We start from the raw sequence: 19,208 nt of genomic DNA on the forward strand, positions 1-19,208 counted from the left end.
GAAAAATGTTATATTTTGGAGCTAAAATTTTCCATGCTTGAGCGCTATCTAAAATAATTATTATTTCTAAATATTGTTGTTGTCCTGATTTAATTCACAGAGATCTATCGTTTACAGTGGAAGGAAAACATTTTCTTAGTGTAAAAATTCCATGCAAAGAACATTTTAAGGGCTTTCTATGGTGATTATACAGCTTGAGTTAGAAACATAATCAGAATTGCCCTTGCCATGAAGTGCTTTCCAACATTTTGCCAGGTTTGAACCTTGGAAAATTACCCTTTGAATATCTCCAATAAAGAGCAGTTTATTGCAGCTGTAAGTAGCTAAGAAGGTAGAAATATGAAGGTAAAAATATCTGGTAGGTTCTTCAGTCCACCCAGAAAAAGCAGAGCTCTGTTTGGTTACTACAAAGTAATTATACAAATGCTAATTCAAAATAGGGTAGTTTGGGTAGCAACCAAAAATTGCTAAAACTACTTATAAGAAACTTGATAGCTTTTTCAGCATGTGAGTATTTAGGACTGTCTTCTGAAATGCAACTCCAGATTGAACTGAAGCATGTGAACTTCAAATGCATGAGTAAAATTGTACGGTGTGTTTAACAGAAAAATTATACTAGAAATTCATGCTGTCTTTTAGCTTTAAGTGCCTGTGAATACACTGGACTATATTTTTAGTACTACAAATACACAAAACTATATTTTTGTTATTGAAGTCTGGAGTGAGTATAGTATTGTGTTTGTGTGAGAAGTAGTTTACCAGGCTTTTATACTTAGGATTGGAAAAACTGGGTTTTGTATGAATGCAAGGAAGAAAGTGTTATTACAAGATGTTACATGTGCACATGAAGTTAATACTTTATAGCGTTTGTATATAATCATGTACTTGAAAACACTAAGTCACAATCTTATCTGGTATAAATATAGCTCCAGTGATAACGTATGGGGATCTGGCATGGTTTCTTGTAATCACATTTCTTTACCTATGTTGCTAATAAAAGCTTTTGTTATCATGAGTGGGGAAAAAAATTACAAGTTACTGCTTAATTTCTGTGCTTTTTACTCCTTGCTCGTCTGTTGTCAACTCTACAGTCTGATTTTCAGATTCTAAAATACACAGCTTTTGTTTTTTAGTGCTTTTCTGTGGGACACAGTTTTAAAAAGTTTGCTAAAAAAAATTTAAACCATAATTCAGTCCTATTTGACTACTGTAGTTAATTGTGTGAATTTTATACATTTTTTTTCCATTCTTCATACTGTCTTCCTATACAAGAGATTCTTGGATTGATTAGTAGTAAAAAAAATATAAATATAGTAAAAAACTGACCTGGATAGCCCTTGGAGATGTCATTTAACACATTACTGTGGCCAGACTATTTTGTGTTAATACCTGAACCGCTCACCTTCAATGTAATTTTTTGTAGTGGTTATTTCAAAGTATTTTTGCATGGAGCTTGCCTAGGATCTTTGTTTAACTGAAATAACTGCTCTTTCAACAAGGAGTTCTTCAAATAAAAATTAAATGGCCATCTCTAAAAATTTAACCTTATCATAATTTTCCATGTGTCCTATGTACAACCTTGTCATGGATAATACTGAAGGCAGACAGACGTTCTCAGGTACTTCTGGATGGTGAAAATTCTAAAATTCATCAGAAATGTTGCATTTCTTTAGATAAAGCTTGATAAGAAGAAAATGATCATAGGGGCTTGCTGGTACATTATGACCTTTAAGGTCAAATACCTTAAATGCTGAAAATACCACAGGGTCCCTTTCCACTAGTTGCCTGAAAAGTCGGAATGTTTAATGGACCATATTTTTGTACTGAGTGTCATTAATGTGCAATGCATAAGAAACATTTAAGTGTCAATTCAAGAAAACACTTAACTGAAAGCATATGTTCCTGGGCAGTAACAAGCTATGTACAAACAATGACTTTTTGTGTGTTGGTTTACAGAATTAGGTGCAAGTTGTGGTTCTGTTTTTTAAGCATATGGAGTAAACACTGATTTCCAGGATTTGTCTGTCCACAGAACTGGAAGGATTGGATACTCACGACTTGTTTGAATCACTGGGAACTCGCAGATGTTTATGTGTCTAATATATTTTTTTCATTTGCTCTCTGTTTATAGACATGCGTATGTTTTCACTTACGCATGTAAGCAGTGGTTTAGATATTGTAGGACCTCTGCCTAAAAGTCACTGTTGAAAGATGTCAATACTGTATTTCTTTGTTTTTTCAGGCAATGAAGAAGGCATTCAGGAGGCAGCAGAATCTGATGGTGATGCAAGGTCAGAGAAACCAGGGCAGCTTGCTGTGGAGACTGAAGATTGGGATGGGCCAGGTAGGAAAGAACAACTGAAAGCCAAGAGAAATTTCTTAAGCTAGAATTCAGTATTTTTTAATGTTATTATTTGAGTAGATGTGTTATGCTTTGCATTGATTTTTAATGAGCTATTTCTTTTATGTTCCTTTGGAGACCAGGATATTGATGGATAAGTCCTAAGATAAAGTTCTTGAGTAAAATATGGTTTTGGCTGTACCATTTTGTAAGTTGTTCAACATAAAATGCCTTATGTACCTGCTTGATACAAAGGAAAATGTTGTTGCTTCTTAGAATTTTAGGTTTAAAATTTATCAGTAAGTTCTCAGTTCCATGGTTATATTGAGGTAGAAGTTTTTCTGCTCTGTTTTCTGAGGTCACAAGACCAACCAAACACCTGTGTCTCTTCTCAAGCTTTGTGCCAACATTTAGCAACATGTTGCTTAAAAAATAGGTATGGTGTCTACTGACATTTTCAAGAACTTTGTTTACCTGTTTTAGCCTGTTAGAAATCATTTAGCACACCTGGTCATTGATTTCAGTTGAAAGAGAAACTCATATTGCAGTCAGTGCACATTAAAACAGTAATTCACGGTAGCATTTTCTATTATGCACAGTGAAGATGGTGCAAGCATAACATTGTTAAGATACAAGATGTGATGGTAGCATGGGAATACCTTCCAAGTATCTGTTCAATATTAATACATTAAACCTCTGTTGTACCATAAAAGTACCAAAGACAAAGGGGTAAATTGTATTTCTCAATTAGGCAATTCTGCAGTTGAATTCAGTGCAATGTTTTCATGGGTATGGACTCTGGAATGGGCCTTAAAAATCCATTATGCTGACTATATTTTAATAGTGCTGTTGGAAAACGTACATCTGAAGCAAAACGTACTCTCAGAATAGCTGTATCTCTTATGGAAATTTTCCCTAAAAAGGATGAGCACATCAGAAAAGAGTTCCAGAAGTGTCCTATCAATAATTTATAATGCAATAATAATATTCCATTAGAAAAATTCCTGTATTTCAATCACATTTTCATCCTTGCTTGATTTTTCAAATTACTGTATGCTCTTCATGAAGAGAAGAACAAAACTAATGGTAATTTTCTGAAACCAGTAGCTGGAAAATATAATGCAAACAAAAATGAAGACATAGTATACCTAATTATTATGATGGCATTTAAAATGTTTTTAATGGTAATGCACAAATAAGTTGATATTCTGTATAAAGCACTATGGTATTATATGAAAACAAGATTTAGTGTTATAATTCACTACAGTATATTTAAAATAATACAAAAGACATCTTTGGGTATAGGAGAATGGCCTTTTCCAGCTTCATAGTAGACTTAAATGCTGTCAGTGATTAACATATAACTTGTTTTTAATTTAATTATAAATAAACTCTGTCTGAAATCGGTAATTTTTTTGTTGCTTTTTTGTTTTCAGTGTATTTCAACATAGTTGAATATGCATTTTGTGGGTGGTTGCTACTTTTTATATGAGCTACCTTATACAGAAGTTTCAGAGATATCTTGTGACAGTATGGAGTGAAAGGAGTATTTTTTATTTTGTTGGGAAAAAATTTCAGTTAAACAGTAAGATGTGTCTATTTCTGGTAATATTTATTGATAGCTTTGACATGGGATAAGATGGAAATCAAAGCTGAATTTGGGAAAATTCCTTCTGACTTCAGAAAACTGATGACCACCTACATGAAATAAGCAGCTCTATTTTATTTAAATACTGGTTCTTTACAAGGATATAATATGTATGAAGAAAGGCATGGATACATGCTACATGTCATACTCCCCATCATGCATGTTTTCTGAAATGAATTTAATTTATTGATACAGAAAATGAAACAATGAACAGAAGATCATTTTTTACCATGAAATAGAAAGATAACTTCTTTCAGATCTTTGAAAAAAAAACAAAGCGTGAAATGTTTTTCTTATTTAGGAACATATTTTTGCACAGCACAAACAGAACCATTAAAACCTTTTCTTCAAGAATTTTACCAACTCATAGTAAAGGTGCTACCTCAAAGAGCAGATGACCATACATTCCTTGTTATCTGGTCTGTCTCTGGTCTCCTTACTGAGATGGAGCGCTCTCAGAATACAACGGCTGTGTTCTGCGTGATACAAGTTGCTGTCAACTGATAATGTGAACTGTGACAACTCAAGGATTCGTATAAATAGTAGAGCTGTTTTGTTATTTTAATTTTTTTTCTTTTTTTAGCACTAAGGGAACATATTGTTATTTTCAGAGCCAGTAGTTGCCAGGGACTGAAGTTCTGCGAGTTATTCATTAGCAACAACTTACTCACGGATAAGTCAAAATTAAGCTTCTGGCATTAATTAGAGTTTTATTTTGTTTGAAAATTTGCATTGTTAAATGGTTCACATGCATTCTCAAGCCTATGTAATTAGAATATTTTAATGAAGAAATATCTGAAGTTAAACGTGCTCTAGCTTCACAGAGTTTCTGCTGAAGCAATCTTTTGGATCAGTCTTGTGACCTTCGCTGACCATCGAGGAATTGCAGACATAATGCCTACTCTGTGTAGTCACTTTGAGTGTTACCTGAATGTTTTGTAAACTGTGTTCATTCTTCATTTTTTTTTTGTCCTCATATTTAAAAATTCTTTATAATGAGAAGATTACTCTGAAATAATGGAAACTGAGGTAATAGATGTACATGGACACACTGTAAAGGACCTGATCCTTTTTCCATTATAGCCAACAGCAGAAGTCCAAAGAATAGAAAAAGTCTGTAAAGCAAGACGGCTTAAACAAATTTTATATGAAAAGACTTATTTTTTTAAAAATGGAAGCAGAGGCCATTTTACAATGTTAAATACACTGTTTGCTATCAGATGGATGCCTTGATACATGTAGATGTATATAGTTCTATGGCCTTTGTAATATTGCTAGGATATCAGTGCATGTGAGGCCAGTGATCAGTGTTTTCACATGTAAAGAACAAAAGACTGATCTCCTGCATGTCTTCTACAGACCATCCATCACATGAGAGAATAGGATCATTCTGTTTTTTACCGGATATCTGTTCTATGGAAGAACAAAAACTGCCTAAACTTGGGGAACTGTGAATGAAATATCTTAGAGGTTGCATGCTTCCATACCAGAACTTTCTTAAAATCTATGAAAATTTTAGATAGTAGGCCCCTCAACTAAAATACTGCTGAACCCGATATAAGGAAATCGTATTTTATGCCATCTTGAGAGATAAAGAAAAATTGTTTACAGAATTAGAAATTACTGCTTGTTTACCATGCAGTGATCATGCCTGTATTGGTGTATGCATGTTCAGTCCACTGTACTTGTCATTTTAAGAGACAACAAATACGAACTGTACCAAAAGGGAGAAAGATTTGAATGAAAATGTATGAAGTATAACTTGAAAGTGTTTAAGAACAATTTTTTAGATTTTCCGAAAGCTATAATAAAAGTGAAGGCAATGTTGACTTTATCTAGAAGAAAATTTTAAAAAACAGAAAAATATGTTTAAAATTAGTGGGGAAAAAAGTGAATGTAACCAGATGTTAGGAACTGTAGTATCTGGCTAAAAGAAAAAAAGATAAAAGTAACTAAAAATCTATCAGTAGTTTCATTAATAACAGTAAGATGACATTTTAAAATCTGGTAAGAAAAAAATAATTAGAAAATTGGTATTGATCTATTACAAGTCAGGACTCTTAATAGTTACAGGGCACAGGGAAAAGGGTAGAGTAGTTTCAATATTTCTAGTCTGCTTAAAACATATTTGTGCTGGAAAACCTATTTGGCTGTAAGTGATGACTGTACTTCTGTTCCATCAACAACTGATCAATGTGCTAAACCTGCTAAATTCTAGCTAATTTAAGCAGTCTGACAGTTTAACATTTTTAGGAGCTAGGTCCTTTTTTAGGAGCTGTCCTAATCATCATTCCTCAGTTTTCAAAAAGTTTTGAGATGATTTGGAAATTCTTGAATACTAGAGGAAATAAATGTATTCACAAACAGTAAGTAAGGTTGGTCTGGGTAATGACAGACTTGTCCACATGACAGCGATCCCATTGGGAATAATGGCATAAGTGATGTAAAGACCCTTTATTAAAGGGGGCTTAGTAAGACTGCCAATCTGTATAGGTTTATGGAAAAACATGTATCTTGTAAAACCAACTTAATACCTAGTGGTGAGCTAAAGTATATTAGTTCTTTGCAATATGTTCACAATCAAAAGAAAATACTGAATAATGTATAGGTACTACTATTGCCAGATCTGAATAACTTGATGTGTTAGCTGCAGCAAAATTTTAGTTTCAGTATAATTAAATATGAAGTCATGTGCTTACAAGAAGGTAATAGAAGTTTTACTACAGAAAGCAGTGTGCCCAAAAAGGTCTTGGGATTTAGTGAGCCACCAGGGTTGAGCTCAAAAGATAGAGTTGTGGCTAAAGCATATGTTTGGGATTTTAAATTACCTTGCTTCTCTGGTTAGCAGTCTTGTTTGATGCTGAAACAGGGTTCAGATTCACTTCAAGAATGATGTTAAAATTTGAAACAGGCTTAGAGAAGAAACAGTAGAATGTTTAAAGGACTGGTATTATGAAAAATACCAGAAAATATATATTGAACTATGATACTGTTAATGCTTAATAAAAGAGACAAACAGGCTTTCATGTAAATTCTGGTGTATTGCTTTAGCGAGATGGGAATCAGAAAGGTTGTAGTGAACATCTGGCATGTCAGGTTCACATCTTTACCTGCTATAAAAGGTAGTCTGAAAAGATTTTCTGAATAGATTTCCTGTAACCATTCATAAGGATCACTGTAAATATGTATTGATTGTTGGGTTTACTCTGCATTATTTAGTAGTACTATAAACAGTTTGGGTTATAAAGCAAAACTGTGATATAGATTGGAATGGTTGGTACACCACTGCAAGACAGAAACAGACATTAACGATAGTCTTCTTTTTCCCTTTTTACTTTTTTTCTTTTTTTTCTTTTCTTTTTTTCTTTCTTTCTTTTTAAATCAGTCTAAGAAGGACTTGGAGATTACTGTCCTGATTTTGTTTCTTTTTTGATTGGGGAAATGTGGTAGATATAAGATCTTGGAAATGCTATTTGATGTAAATTAACAAAAATCCATGAAACATAGTTAACCATAGATATAGTCTGACAGTAAGAAGAATATTGTGAAGAAGCAGAGGAAATCATAGAACGACTGTGTGTTACTCTGACAGTGAATCGGTATTATCTCTGCTATCAGATAATGCAGTTATCATTAATTTTCACATTTGCATTTCAATCTTTGGAAGGAAATGACTCTTGCCGGATGAAGATAAGAGCTCTGTACCACTATAATGAACCATCATTTTATCCTGATGCTTTGTATCCATATGAAAATGAGGCTGGGTGGTGGTGTGGTATGTGAGGAGGGGGTGGGGGGGTCATAGGAACATTATAACAAAGTGTCAAAAATCACTACAGACTTTTGGAGCCCTTTATGAAACAAGAAGCAGTCTAAATAAATCTTCTGTAGTGAAGTGGATATTGGATTAAAAGCAGAGAGCTGGGCTCCCATAACGGGGGTTGGGAGTGGACCTTGGAGGAGCAGGGGAGGATTTCTGTGGATCTTGATCCAGTTTCCATCACTAGTTTGGAACTAGGAGAAGGCCATGTAGTCACAGAATAGCAAAAGTAAGGGCATAATAGTCATCAAGTTAACCCTTGCACTGCAGGCGTTGTTTTGACACTTGAATACTATTAAGGTAGGTGAAGTAAATGCTAGTGGACCCCTGTCTTTGTGGTTTGGGTTCTGATACTGGAGCTGTTTTAAAAGGTTACCACACCTGTGTATTAAACACAGGACTTCAAATAATTTTCAGTCTTGTATACAGAACTGATCCAAGTCTTCATGGACTGTAATGTTCCCAGTCCTTTTCCATGCATAGCCTAGGTTTGTGTTGATTACCTGAAACTCAATCTGCAGAACTCTGCAAAGCATCATTCCATTTTAAGTCTGGTTGTCTAAAACCATTGTGCCCCAAGTACTCTTGAACTATATTCAACTTGTTTGACCTTTATGGTATAGTTAGTGCCTATAACTTACAGACTTCATCCATACATCACTGGGACTCAGTACCAAATGTCTGCTAAAACCACAAACTCTAGAGGTTTGCCCCCCTGCCCCATTTTTTTTGTAACAGAAGAGGAGATTCTTATATCATCAAATGATTGTTAGGAACAGATATTTAGATATATTTTAAAAGTCATTCTTAGTGTATAACCTGGGACTATTTATAGGAGCACCAGGATATCCATCTTGCCATGACCAGCTGGGACTGATGAATTATTCTGCTGGCTGTAGCAGCCACTTCCTCCTGCAGACCTTTCTCAGGGCCTCACTTCTCTGCTTTCATGTGATGAGCACATTTCTGTCTCATAATGAGAAGATGCAGGGCTAAGAACTATAAGGTAAAATAGGCTACACCTGTGTTAGTAAATTCAGTAGTGACAGAAGCTGAGCAGTGTATACTTGGGAAGTGTTAAAATGGTCCCTGACATGATTTTGGTTGAGGCCAGCTGACAGTCTTCCCAAGGTGCAGAAGTTAAAGCACTGCAGGGAGCATTCATCAGAGGTACTTTGTATGCAGTCACCTGTTCAAAGGCCAAGGAAGTCTCCCAGCATGTAAATATGGCCGTATTCGGCCTCAGTGCCCAGAACCCTTGTTTGGTGCATGTAGTTACCCTTCTTTTACCTTTAACAGACATACTTAGAACAAAAATCGGCTGTTCTTCAAGGCAATAGATCTTGTTGGCAGACTGCTCCCTGTATGGACCTGAAAGATGAGAAGGTGAGAGTGGCTGTGTGAACTCACATGGAAGTAGCAACCAAACCTTTGCTGTCACCTTTCCCACATGCCATTTTGGTTTTTGTGGGAAACAGGCTGTTGCATGACCTACTGAGCATGTGTAATAGGTAAAATCAAGTAATAGGGAGAATTTTCATTTATGGTCACACCTGACAAAATCAAATGATGCCCACTAGCCAGAAACAGTGGTCACCAAGACTTAAAGAGAAAATTGAGGTATTACAATTCCCCTAAAATCATGTGAATAGGCAGTAATAAATTTTGAAAACTAAGATATTTTCTGTCTTGACGTCACTTGTTATGGTGACTTCTGTAGCATATCTTTCATGATCCAAGGTACAAATATAGTGGGATTCTGTAAACTTGGAGATAAGCATTACTTCATTTGACTTGCAACTTAAAATATCAAAAAGCAGTGAGTTCATCACTGAGCATTGGAGCCCTTGTCAAGCATTCCAACTGTTTTGTCAGTTGGGATGCCATTTCCTTATCATTGTTTCACACAGTTAACATATATATGTAAATTTAAATTTAATTTCAAAATTAGTTGCTTTAGAAATGAACCTACTGTAGAAGTAATGTTTTCTCATGTGTACATTTCACATTTGGAAAACTTTAATTTTATTTAAACAATTAGCCTTTTAGAATATTTTCAAATGCAAAACTTCTTATTTATCCTAGTCAAAATGCTTCAGAGAAGTGAAACTATCCAAAACCTTAAAGTCTATTGGTTTTTAGTTTGATGGTATTCATTTACTATTTGTGGGCCTTTATTTACCATTTATGAAATATTTACTTGACATCACAAGGCTTTTCATTTTTGGTGTGTTAGGTGTAAATTGTTCGTTGGAAACCATCTTAATCTGCACGTGGGCGAGTTTCTAGACTAGGTAGACTTGAAATTGATACGGTATCTTCCTAAATTCTTTTGTACTTGTGTATGTCCAGCATGAGACAAGAACATTGGCCTGACTCGTAAAAGGCATTGAACTCTGAATGAAAGGTGATACATGTTAGAAATGTATTCTGTTTTGATTGGCATTTACGTTTCAAGCACAAAAGACTTCTTGTTCTCTGAAAAAAGTTGATAGCTGGGAAAGGCATGTGCAAGGGACGACTGATCAGATTCACTAGGTACCTCGCTTTGGACATGATATGCTATATAGTGGATATTATGTAAAGTACAAATCCCTGTAGGTCACACAGTGAAGGACTCCTAGTCTGTGAAATTCTGCAGGGAATCAATGAACATCTGCATTACAATACATTGTTTCTTGTCGTTTCATGCACCAAGGGACCTGCAGAGGCTGGCAGAAAGCTTTGCACTTTTCAGCTGTCTCCACCGTAGTTTGGTCATAAAGGCAGTATAACACCCTGGTAATTGCAAAGGACTAGGAAACAATGTCTGGTTTTGGAAACAGATGGGGTGAGAATCAAAAGGGACATGTAATTGGTCCACAACTATTTTGTTCTTTGTTGTATTTTTCCCATTAATTCAGCTAAGAATGCAGAATACTGCATAGCAGCACTGGCTTGAACAATTGAAGGACGGATGTGTTAATACATTGAACTATATACACAATATAGTGTTATTTAACGCACAAAGCTGTAGTCCAGCAGTTGGATGCAAACACCTAGTGAGAGATGCTAGTGACTTTGTTTCTTAAATTGGCAGGTTTCAGTTGGTTTCAGTGATGTATCCTGTGTTCAGCATATCATTAAAGAAAATATTTTTATTTTCAAAATACATTTTCCTTCAACCCCTTTGAAAACCTACTACTGCTTTGAAAACTGCTTTATTTACTCTCTCTTAAGACATCATAACATAAAAGTTGTAATAATATAACTAAACCAACAAAAACATTATCACAGAAACCATTGTACCTCTATTGGAAAGACCTAGCTTTTGATGAGAGTAAAAAATTTAATGTGATGTGTGAAAGACAAGCTGGATGCTAGTATTTACCCACAAAATTACACAGTACAGAATGGTCCAGAGTCAGAAAAGGAAACTGAACATTGTGGTCATGGGACTACGACAGAGTCCTAAGGACAAAATTCCTCTCAATTCTGACCTTGACTTTCTCAGTATCTGTGTTTAGCTCAGTGACACTAGCTTAGCACACATTTGGGTTTACATTTTTAATTATGTCATTTCATTTTTTAGGGTGCCTTACCATCACATGCTCAAAAGAAGGATATGGATTGAATAGTAGACCTTATTTTCTCTCATTGATGTAGGCTTCAGACATGGGTATGTGTAAATGATCTTTGTAAAGTGCAATAATGGTCATACAGAAAAGCTACAAAAAACTTTTATGCAATCACTCAGCACTCATTCACCAACATGGCAAAAGTAAGCATGGTTGTCTTAACAGCATCAGATCTCATTTTTGTTTAGTTACAAAATGTTTAGTTATTATGTTAATGGCATCAGTGAGAAACCCCAGAACCAAATTGTCTGAAGTATGGCCCAGAGGTAAAACTAGTAATATACCTGTGCTGATATTTGGGTAGGCAGAAGTAATAAGGATGAAAGCCTATGTTTGGAAAGCTGTAACTGCACAGTGGCCACTGTTCCTAATTTTTCCTGCATTCAGCTAACTAGCTTAGACCTTCTAAAGCAGCTGTGTAGAGGACAGCTGATCTGGTTTGTTTTTGTTTTTTTTTTCCCCCAGAGATTTCAAAGCTTTCCAAATATGCTTTTGAATAATCAGGGCTGATTCCAAAAATTATTTTTAATCTATAGCATACTAAATCATATTTGTGGGGTAGATGCTTGTGTATGCCTGTTTTGCCACTGTTGGCAACCAGTCCAGTGTATCTGTTGCATCTTTTATGATATGTAACAGAAAAAAATGAATCAGATTGTCCCATCTTACTTGTTTCCTCTGCTCTCCTTTGTCTCCCTCAAGACTGTTAAGCAATGTGTTCAAGCTGGAAAACTTGAACAACCATATTTGACTTCACAGCATATTCTTGGGGATTACAGATAGAAAAACTTTCCAGTATTTTACATAATTTTAAGTGAGTATTGAGGGATTATGCATTGACATATTGTGTGTTACAAAAAAATATTGGCTAGTATATTTCAAAGATGGAGGATAAAGCTGTAAAAATAATATTTTATTTTGAATTTTTTCTCTAGGTGGGCTCGTTCAGGTCTGTACTTCTTTGATTTTATGGCAGTGTAGTTGCATTGATTTTAAAGATGCTTCATCAGCATAAAACCACAATGATGGATTATTGTGGGTAATTTAGAAAGACAATACAATGTATACTATGGACATACTGTTCCAGAGTGTTGCATATATTCATTTTGGGCTGGGTGGTTCTTAAAGGAGACTGAATTTCAAATGACATCATTGTGTGAAAAAAAACCTTGAGTTATCTGAAGCTTGATACTTATGGTGTGGTGCCAAAACTACTAATCAGTTCATAAATCTTTGGCTTGCATATATAAATACATACTAGTTCTCATTTAAAAAATGAGACTATCTGGACAGCAGTCATGATAAGCACTCACTGAGAGATTTCTTACATGTAATACAGTCCTGTTTTCAATGTTTGTGTAATGCACCATTGTAAATTCTTCATATTGTTTCTTATGATTTGATAAAGTATGTATAATTTTAAACTTTATTTACTTAATACTTTTACTATTGTGATTTGTACTTTATGATTTTTATTGACTTATTCTCAGGAAAAAAACTTTTCTCCCCAATTACAGAACTGCTTAGCATTTGATATTGACTATTTTTCATGGTGTATATTGGATCTCAACTTCTCATGGAAATTTTCTTTAAGAGGTGCTCTCTAAATATGTGACTATTTCCAAGCAGCAATAAAGGAAAAAAACCTACGATGAAACAACAGATATTTTGATGTCTTGTAGCCCAATAGGAGCTAGCATTTAGTTAAATTACTATATCCATAATATTTTAGCCATCAAATTTTGAGCCTCTTCAAAGAAAATTATTTTTGTCTCATCTTGTCCTGCTAATCGTTGGTTTAATAGTTACAACTTCCTTAATTTTCTTTTCTGTATCTTCATGCCACAATGCATGAATCATCTGGAATCAAAGAACGGTGTGATAAGGTTGTTGACAGGGCTGTGAATGGGAGATGAACAATGTAGAATTTAAAATGGCATATATGTGCCAGAGGACATCAGGGGGCACTGAAGAAATGTTCTTGCACAGTGCCTTGAAACATGTGATCTGACCGAGCAATGGACAGTGAGGAGACTTGGACTCTGTTCTACACGATGCATAAGCTTCAGGTTCTTTTAATATTTTTTTCGCAGAAATACATCTGATTACAGAAAACCTGTTTTCCTTGAATTCTGCCTCTTGTCAATATATTCTACAATGTCATATGCATATGGCAAGCATGATGCAATAGATTAGCTGTTCTATTGATTCATTGGTCTCACATTGTTCAGTGTTCTACATACTGGGAGACTTAGTCAAGAAATTAAATAATACTCTAATAGCACTTAGAAACGGTGATCCTCCCTATTAAAAAGCCTTTTGCCATCTGCTTGCTTTTTAATTTTTCTTGTAAAAGAGACAAAAAATGGCTTGAATATGTAGAAAGAAATGTCATATTACTTCCACCATTTCTCAGCTTCTGGGATCATTGCCCTATAAAAATGCTATGTGCATTTCCCCAAAGCTTGGACATATCATGACGCTTATCTAAAGAGAAAAATGATGTATTTTTAAAAGAAAAATGCTGACCTAGTTAGTGAGGCTGAAACCATTCATTAATTAGAAGTCATAATTGCAATTACATGGTAAAATTAATTTATCACGAAAATAATCCTATCAGTTTTCCTTTTTGGAAAAATGGAACCAAATGATTTTAGCAGCCCGTATTGCTTAAGGCTGATATTACAGTGATATTGGTTTAGAGTGAATAAAGCAATCAAATTCTATTTTCAAGATCTGAAATTCTGCGACTGCATCAGTGATAGTTTATATATTATATGAGATTCACTTGAGTTGTAATTTTGTAATTACATAAAATATATAAAGCATATATGCACAGATAAATGCATAAAAGGAAAATAGTGTGCTGAAATTTAAAAAGAGTGTATTGAAGATAACACAGCACATAATATATAGAAAAATTCATGTAATATGGCAAGTATGCTACAGTGTATGAAAGAAACTCAGAATGCCTTTTCTACCCTCAGGCTATTTAGACTTCCTTGATATTCAAATCTTAATGTACATTAAATGGAATTTAAGGAGGTCCACCTTGCTGGACCTCAGGCAGACTTAGCAAGTAGTGCTCCTTGGGGATACCACTTTATGTATATATTTGCAAAGGTGTTATAGCCATGAAATATAGTCCTTTGATGACATCATAACTGTGAAATATGACTTTATTTTGCTCACCAGCAGTCAGAGTTTTGCTTTATCTATATTAAGCAGTCTGTATGCATAAATAAAGAATACCAAATACAGAAGCTGACTGCTGTAACCTAACATGGCCACCTTCAGTTGGAGTACTCATCACTCCTGTGATGGCCTCTGGATGTCAGGGACTATTTGTAGAGTAACATGCTGTCAAATATCGCTAAGTTTAACATTGTCTTCTCTCCAGAAATGTTGTACTAAGTGCTGTGGATACCAGTAGACAGCTATATGCCCAAATTCAGCAATTACTTATGATAATTTAAATTTGAACAGACAAGAGAAATTTATTATTTTATGTCAAGGTAGTCAAACTTGGTCTTTAAGGATCTCAAAATATATCATTAAAATTTCTGGTCCTGTTGAAGTAAATAGGAACGTACACATTGTTGCCAATGGAGTTAATACCTAGTCTATTAATGACTAGTTAATGTATGAATGCATACATCATTTGCATAAGACTCACAAATACACTTACTTTTTAGGAGAAAGACTGTTAATCATAGTCTCCAGGGGAGTGTTCATCCACCTGGACTTTATTATTAATGGGAGATGGCAACAAGTATACTTTGAAGCATCTGAAAATATCTTAAGTCTCCAAGAAAAAGACTTCATAGAACAGTGCAAGAAATATATGCTTAAATTTATTTTTCCAGACTAACCCGGCATTTGAAGATAGAATCAATAAGTGTTTTGGTTTTTTGTGGGTTTTTTTTTTTTTTTTGCTCTCCAGCTAGTAAGAAAAAAACCAAAAAATCTACTTTTAGAAGAACACTTTTGGTCTTCTAGGCTCCTGTCTTACAAATCATTTACAAACTTTTCATTTTATGTATATGAGCATGCCATTAAACAAAGAACTACTTTCATGCATTATGTTAAGCACATATGTAAGTGTTTGTAGGACTGCGGCCTTAGGTCAGAAGCTCTTCCAGAAAGGAGCTGCCTTTATCATTGTACTTTCTATGTACTCAAAAACTGTTAGCTTGCATAAATTAATAGGGATGCAAATAGAAGCAATGCTAAAGGCCCCTTTCCACTCCTCTGACAATGTAAAAGGGCCTTAAAGGTTGAGTAAATTATTTCAGTAAGACCCAGAATTCTGAATACAATAAACAAGGACTTCAAATTGTAACTTCTTGTGTTTGTTAATTAAGAACATTGTTTTGTGAATTTGCTTGATTTTCTAACTTCCTTCCTATTTTAAAACATTTTTTATTAAAATACTTATCTTAATATACAAGATGTTTTGAATCATATATACTTTTTAAATTGAATTTTTTTTTTTTCTTCTGAGAAGTAGGAGCTAAATCTTGAGGCAGCTGTTCATTTTCATTTCACAACAACTTCATTGTCAGTGGTGGGGTAGTAAAGTTTTACATAATATGTTATTTTTGGTAATGATAACTCATTTGGATTCTGCGATTTTATTTTTTCTTTTAATTTTAAAAACCCAATCATATTTCATGGCTCTGATTGCAGCTGTGAAATACAGTCTTGGGGTGGCATAATGCATATGAGTCTTGATCTTATTTTATTTGCTAGTAATAAGATTTTTGCTGTAACTGTATATATATTATTTGCTGTAACTATATATAGGAATGTACCGATATTATGAATTGAGAGGAGTCGATGTTATACTATTGCCCAGGGATAGAAAAGGATTGTCATATGTAATGTCCAAAATGTTCCTAAGGACAAATATTTTCTCAAAGGAAACCGTTAATTTTTTAAAATTATCTTTTACAGGGTTTTCTTTATTAAAAAGTGCCATAAATTTGACTGAAGGTGTATTCTGAAATAACCTGTGTGAAGCATCAGTGGCTATTAGTTTCTTCTGGAAATCAGTTGAATCTACTGGCTATTGTTTTAATTATTAGCTAAGTCCAAGCAGTATTTTAGAATTATGACTGTTGCTTGATGATTTTCTCAAGCATCAGCTGATAAACTAAACCTTATCTTAGCAGTTAAGGGGAATAAAAGAAAATTTATCCTTTTATAACTCCTATTTTCTCCATGTGAGTTTCTTAATTGTGGCCCATCCTGTTTATATTTTTCATTGACTTTATTTCTTCAATTTTTCTTTTGTACAGACACTACCTACTGTTCACCTTTTGCCTTCCTTATGTAATATTTGTAATAATAAAACAATTCCATATATACTGGTTTTAATTAACCTTATAGGTAATGCATTGTGAGATAGAGGCAGTGAGATTATTTATCTGAATAAATTTACTTCATATGAAAAGTATAGCACCTAAGCTTATATGTGGTTCTCTCTTGTAATGGTGGCCCAGTGTTACTTAACTGTTGTATTTGTCATCCCCACCTTCCTGCCTGCATTTGTGTTCCCCTTCACACATGCAGATGGTCACAGCACTGTGGCTATCGAGGTGACAGTCCAGTGGTGTTTAGTGGAGCAAATGTCTTTACATTTTGGTTGCTTAAAAAGGATTCACACAAAATGCATGCAGCAAAGGGGCAGTTTCTCCAATGCACTCATAAACATGTGCTGAAAATATGTCATTTTCCTTGTCAAGTTTCATTTCCTCAAAAAAAAAAAAAAAGAAAGCTTTTTGTTGTTTCTATTCCCTTTTGATCATTCATAATTTCTGATCATCTCCTTTTATATTCCTGGTCTGATTTAGTTCATGCTCTTCATTTTTACTCTGCTCTGTATTCATTCTCTTTCTGTTATTTATTTCCTTTGATTCTGTTAAAGTCCTTTTTCCATGTGGTGTGTGTCTTTCATACATTATAATTATAAAATATTTCCGTTTTCTCTTCAAACACTCCAAATTTATTTACCTAGCTTTCTAAGTTTGGATACCGTATTTCCTACAGTATTTATCAAGGAGACTAGAAAGAGAAATGAGCATACTATTACTATTCTTGGCTTTGCTGTATTTTCAAAGAGCATCTGCTGGTGTTCATCTGATTTTTTTTTCCTCAGCTATGTATATAACACACACATATGTATCATCAATTCAATGAAAACACCACAGAGAAAATGAATTTTATGAAATTGGGAGGAAGTTTGCAGCAAACAGTGGATTATATTGGTGTTATATAGCTATCTCATCAAAAGGTAGCAAATGCACAAGACCTTTTGCGCTTTTCAATTTGAAAGAAAATGATTTCATTAGAAAAAAAAAGAACCATCACTCTGGATGTTGGAGAATGCCAGAGCCTGATGAAACCAGCTGAAGAGACAAACTGAGTGTACGGATGCAGATTAGCCTTCAGAAGATGAGGGTGTAAAAGGGATTTAATGGTAGGATGGATTATAGAAATCCTTGTAACAATGTTAAATAATTATAGTTCCAGCCGAGATCAAAGCAGTGCTGATTGAACCCCCTCAAGCTGTTAACACGGAGTATCTTGAAGAAAAAAAAAAGGAAAAAAAACCCTCTGAGATTGGTCAGCCTGCGCTGACAGTGTCCTCTGATCTGGAGAAGTTCTGGCTGTATTGAAGGTACAACTTGTGGGGGAGGGAAAGATAGAGGGAAGAACTTATCAGTCCAAGTAGCTTATTTGGGTGGGGTTTTTGTATGTTTGGGTTTTTTTAAGGGAGGAGGAAGGGGTTATTCTAATCAATGTTACTGGAGTTCCCGCACTGACTGAAACTGCAGTAAACTTGTACACAATTGGCTTCTTTCCATATTGGAAAAAGGATTATATTTCTTTAGCAGAACTCCGCTCTGTAACAGAAAATGATTAATTCTATTTTTTTTTTCCCCCCTCCCTTTTAAACTACGGTTCCTATGCACATACCTGCCCAGCAACAACCATTAGTAGCAATAACTGGAAGAACACCTTTGTAGTAGCAGTATTTAGCTGCAGGCAGGAAGTACAGTTTCTATGCCCATTCAACAGCATTAAACATTTATTCTCATTGCCTTGCCTTCCTGGCATTCATGCCTGGAGGATTATGCTTATACCTCTATTAATAAAAAAAGAGAAGTCAAAGTTAAATCCTTACAGTTTGGTGGCATAGCCAAAGCTTTTTCTTTTATACAGCTGTCTGTAAAGTGCAGCACATCTAGTTTGTTTCAAAGGAATAACTTTGGCCATGTTGAGGTGTGTTTCCAGTGATGGTGTGTCCAGTATGTTCGGTGCCAAATGGAAAGCTAGAGGGTCCAATAGATGAGTAATAAAAAACAAGGGTGGAAATGATGCCTTATGGACTAGATCTGTCTGAAGGAATGATTTCATCTAGCCCAGTATTAGTTTGCTCTCTGACTTTGTGCTAGGACTGCAGGTGAGCAAGAACAACCATTACTGAATGGGCATAAAGTGTAACAGCTGTCAGACATTTTCTCTTGGGCATAGCCACATAGGGGTGAAGGTGCTTCGACAAGGCATCATCACCCACATGGCAGGAAGATTTCGCCATCACATAGATTTTGCCAATGAGTGGCCTGCAACTGACCTTAGACCTGCAGCTTTGGAAAGGTTAAAAGATGTTTGTTAAGAAAACAGACTGGAAAATTTTAGGTTCCTGGATATGACAACATATGGAGAGTCTCTCTAGTTCTGTGAACACATGCATATGGCTGTATGTTTGAACAATGA

General features: G+C 34.8%; 1 protein-coding gene across 4 annotated transcripts in view; it reads left to right on the forward strand.

The window, feature by feature from the left end:
• Positions 1-19,208, forward strand: part of ZFPM2 (zinc finger protein, FOG family member 2) — a 314,514-nt gene that overhangs the window by 76,616 nt on the left and 218,690 nt on the right. For all 4 annotated transcript variants that reach the window (XM_074886409.1, XM_074886402.1, XM_074886426.1 and 1 more), the window contains one exon: positions 2,243-2,344. In XM_074886409.1, the coding sequence (XP_074742510.1) occupies positions 2,243-2,344 (102 nt within the window). The remainder of the gene's footprint in view (positions 1-2,242; positions 2,345-19,208) is intronic.

This window comes from Strix uralensis, chromosome 1 (assembly GCF_047716275.1).
Source record: "Strix uralensis isolate ZFMK-TIS-50842 chromosome 1, bStrUra1, whole genome shotgun sequence".
Classification (NCBI taxonomy): domain Eukaryota; kingdom Metazoa; phylum Chordata; class Aves; order Strigiformes; family Strigidae; genus Strix; species Strix uralensis.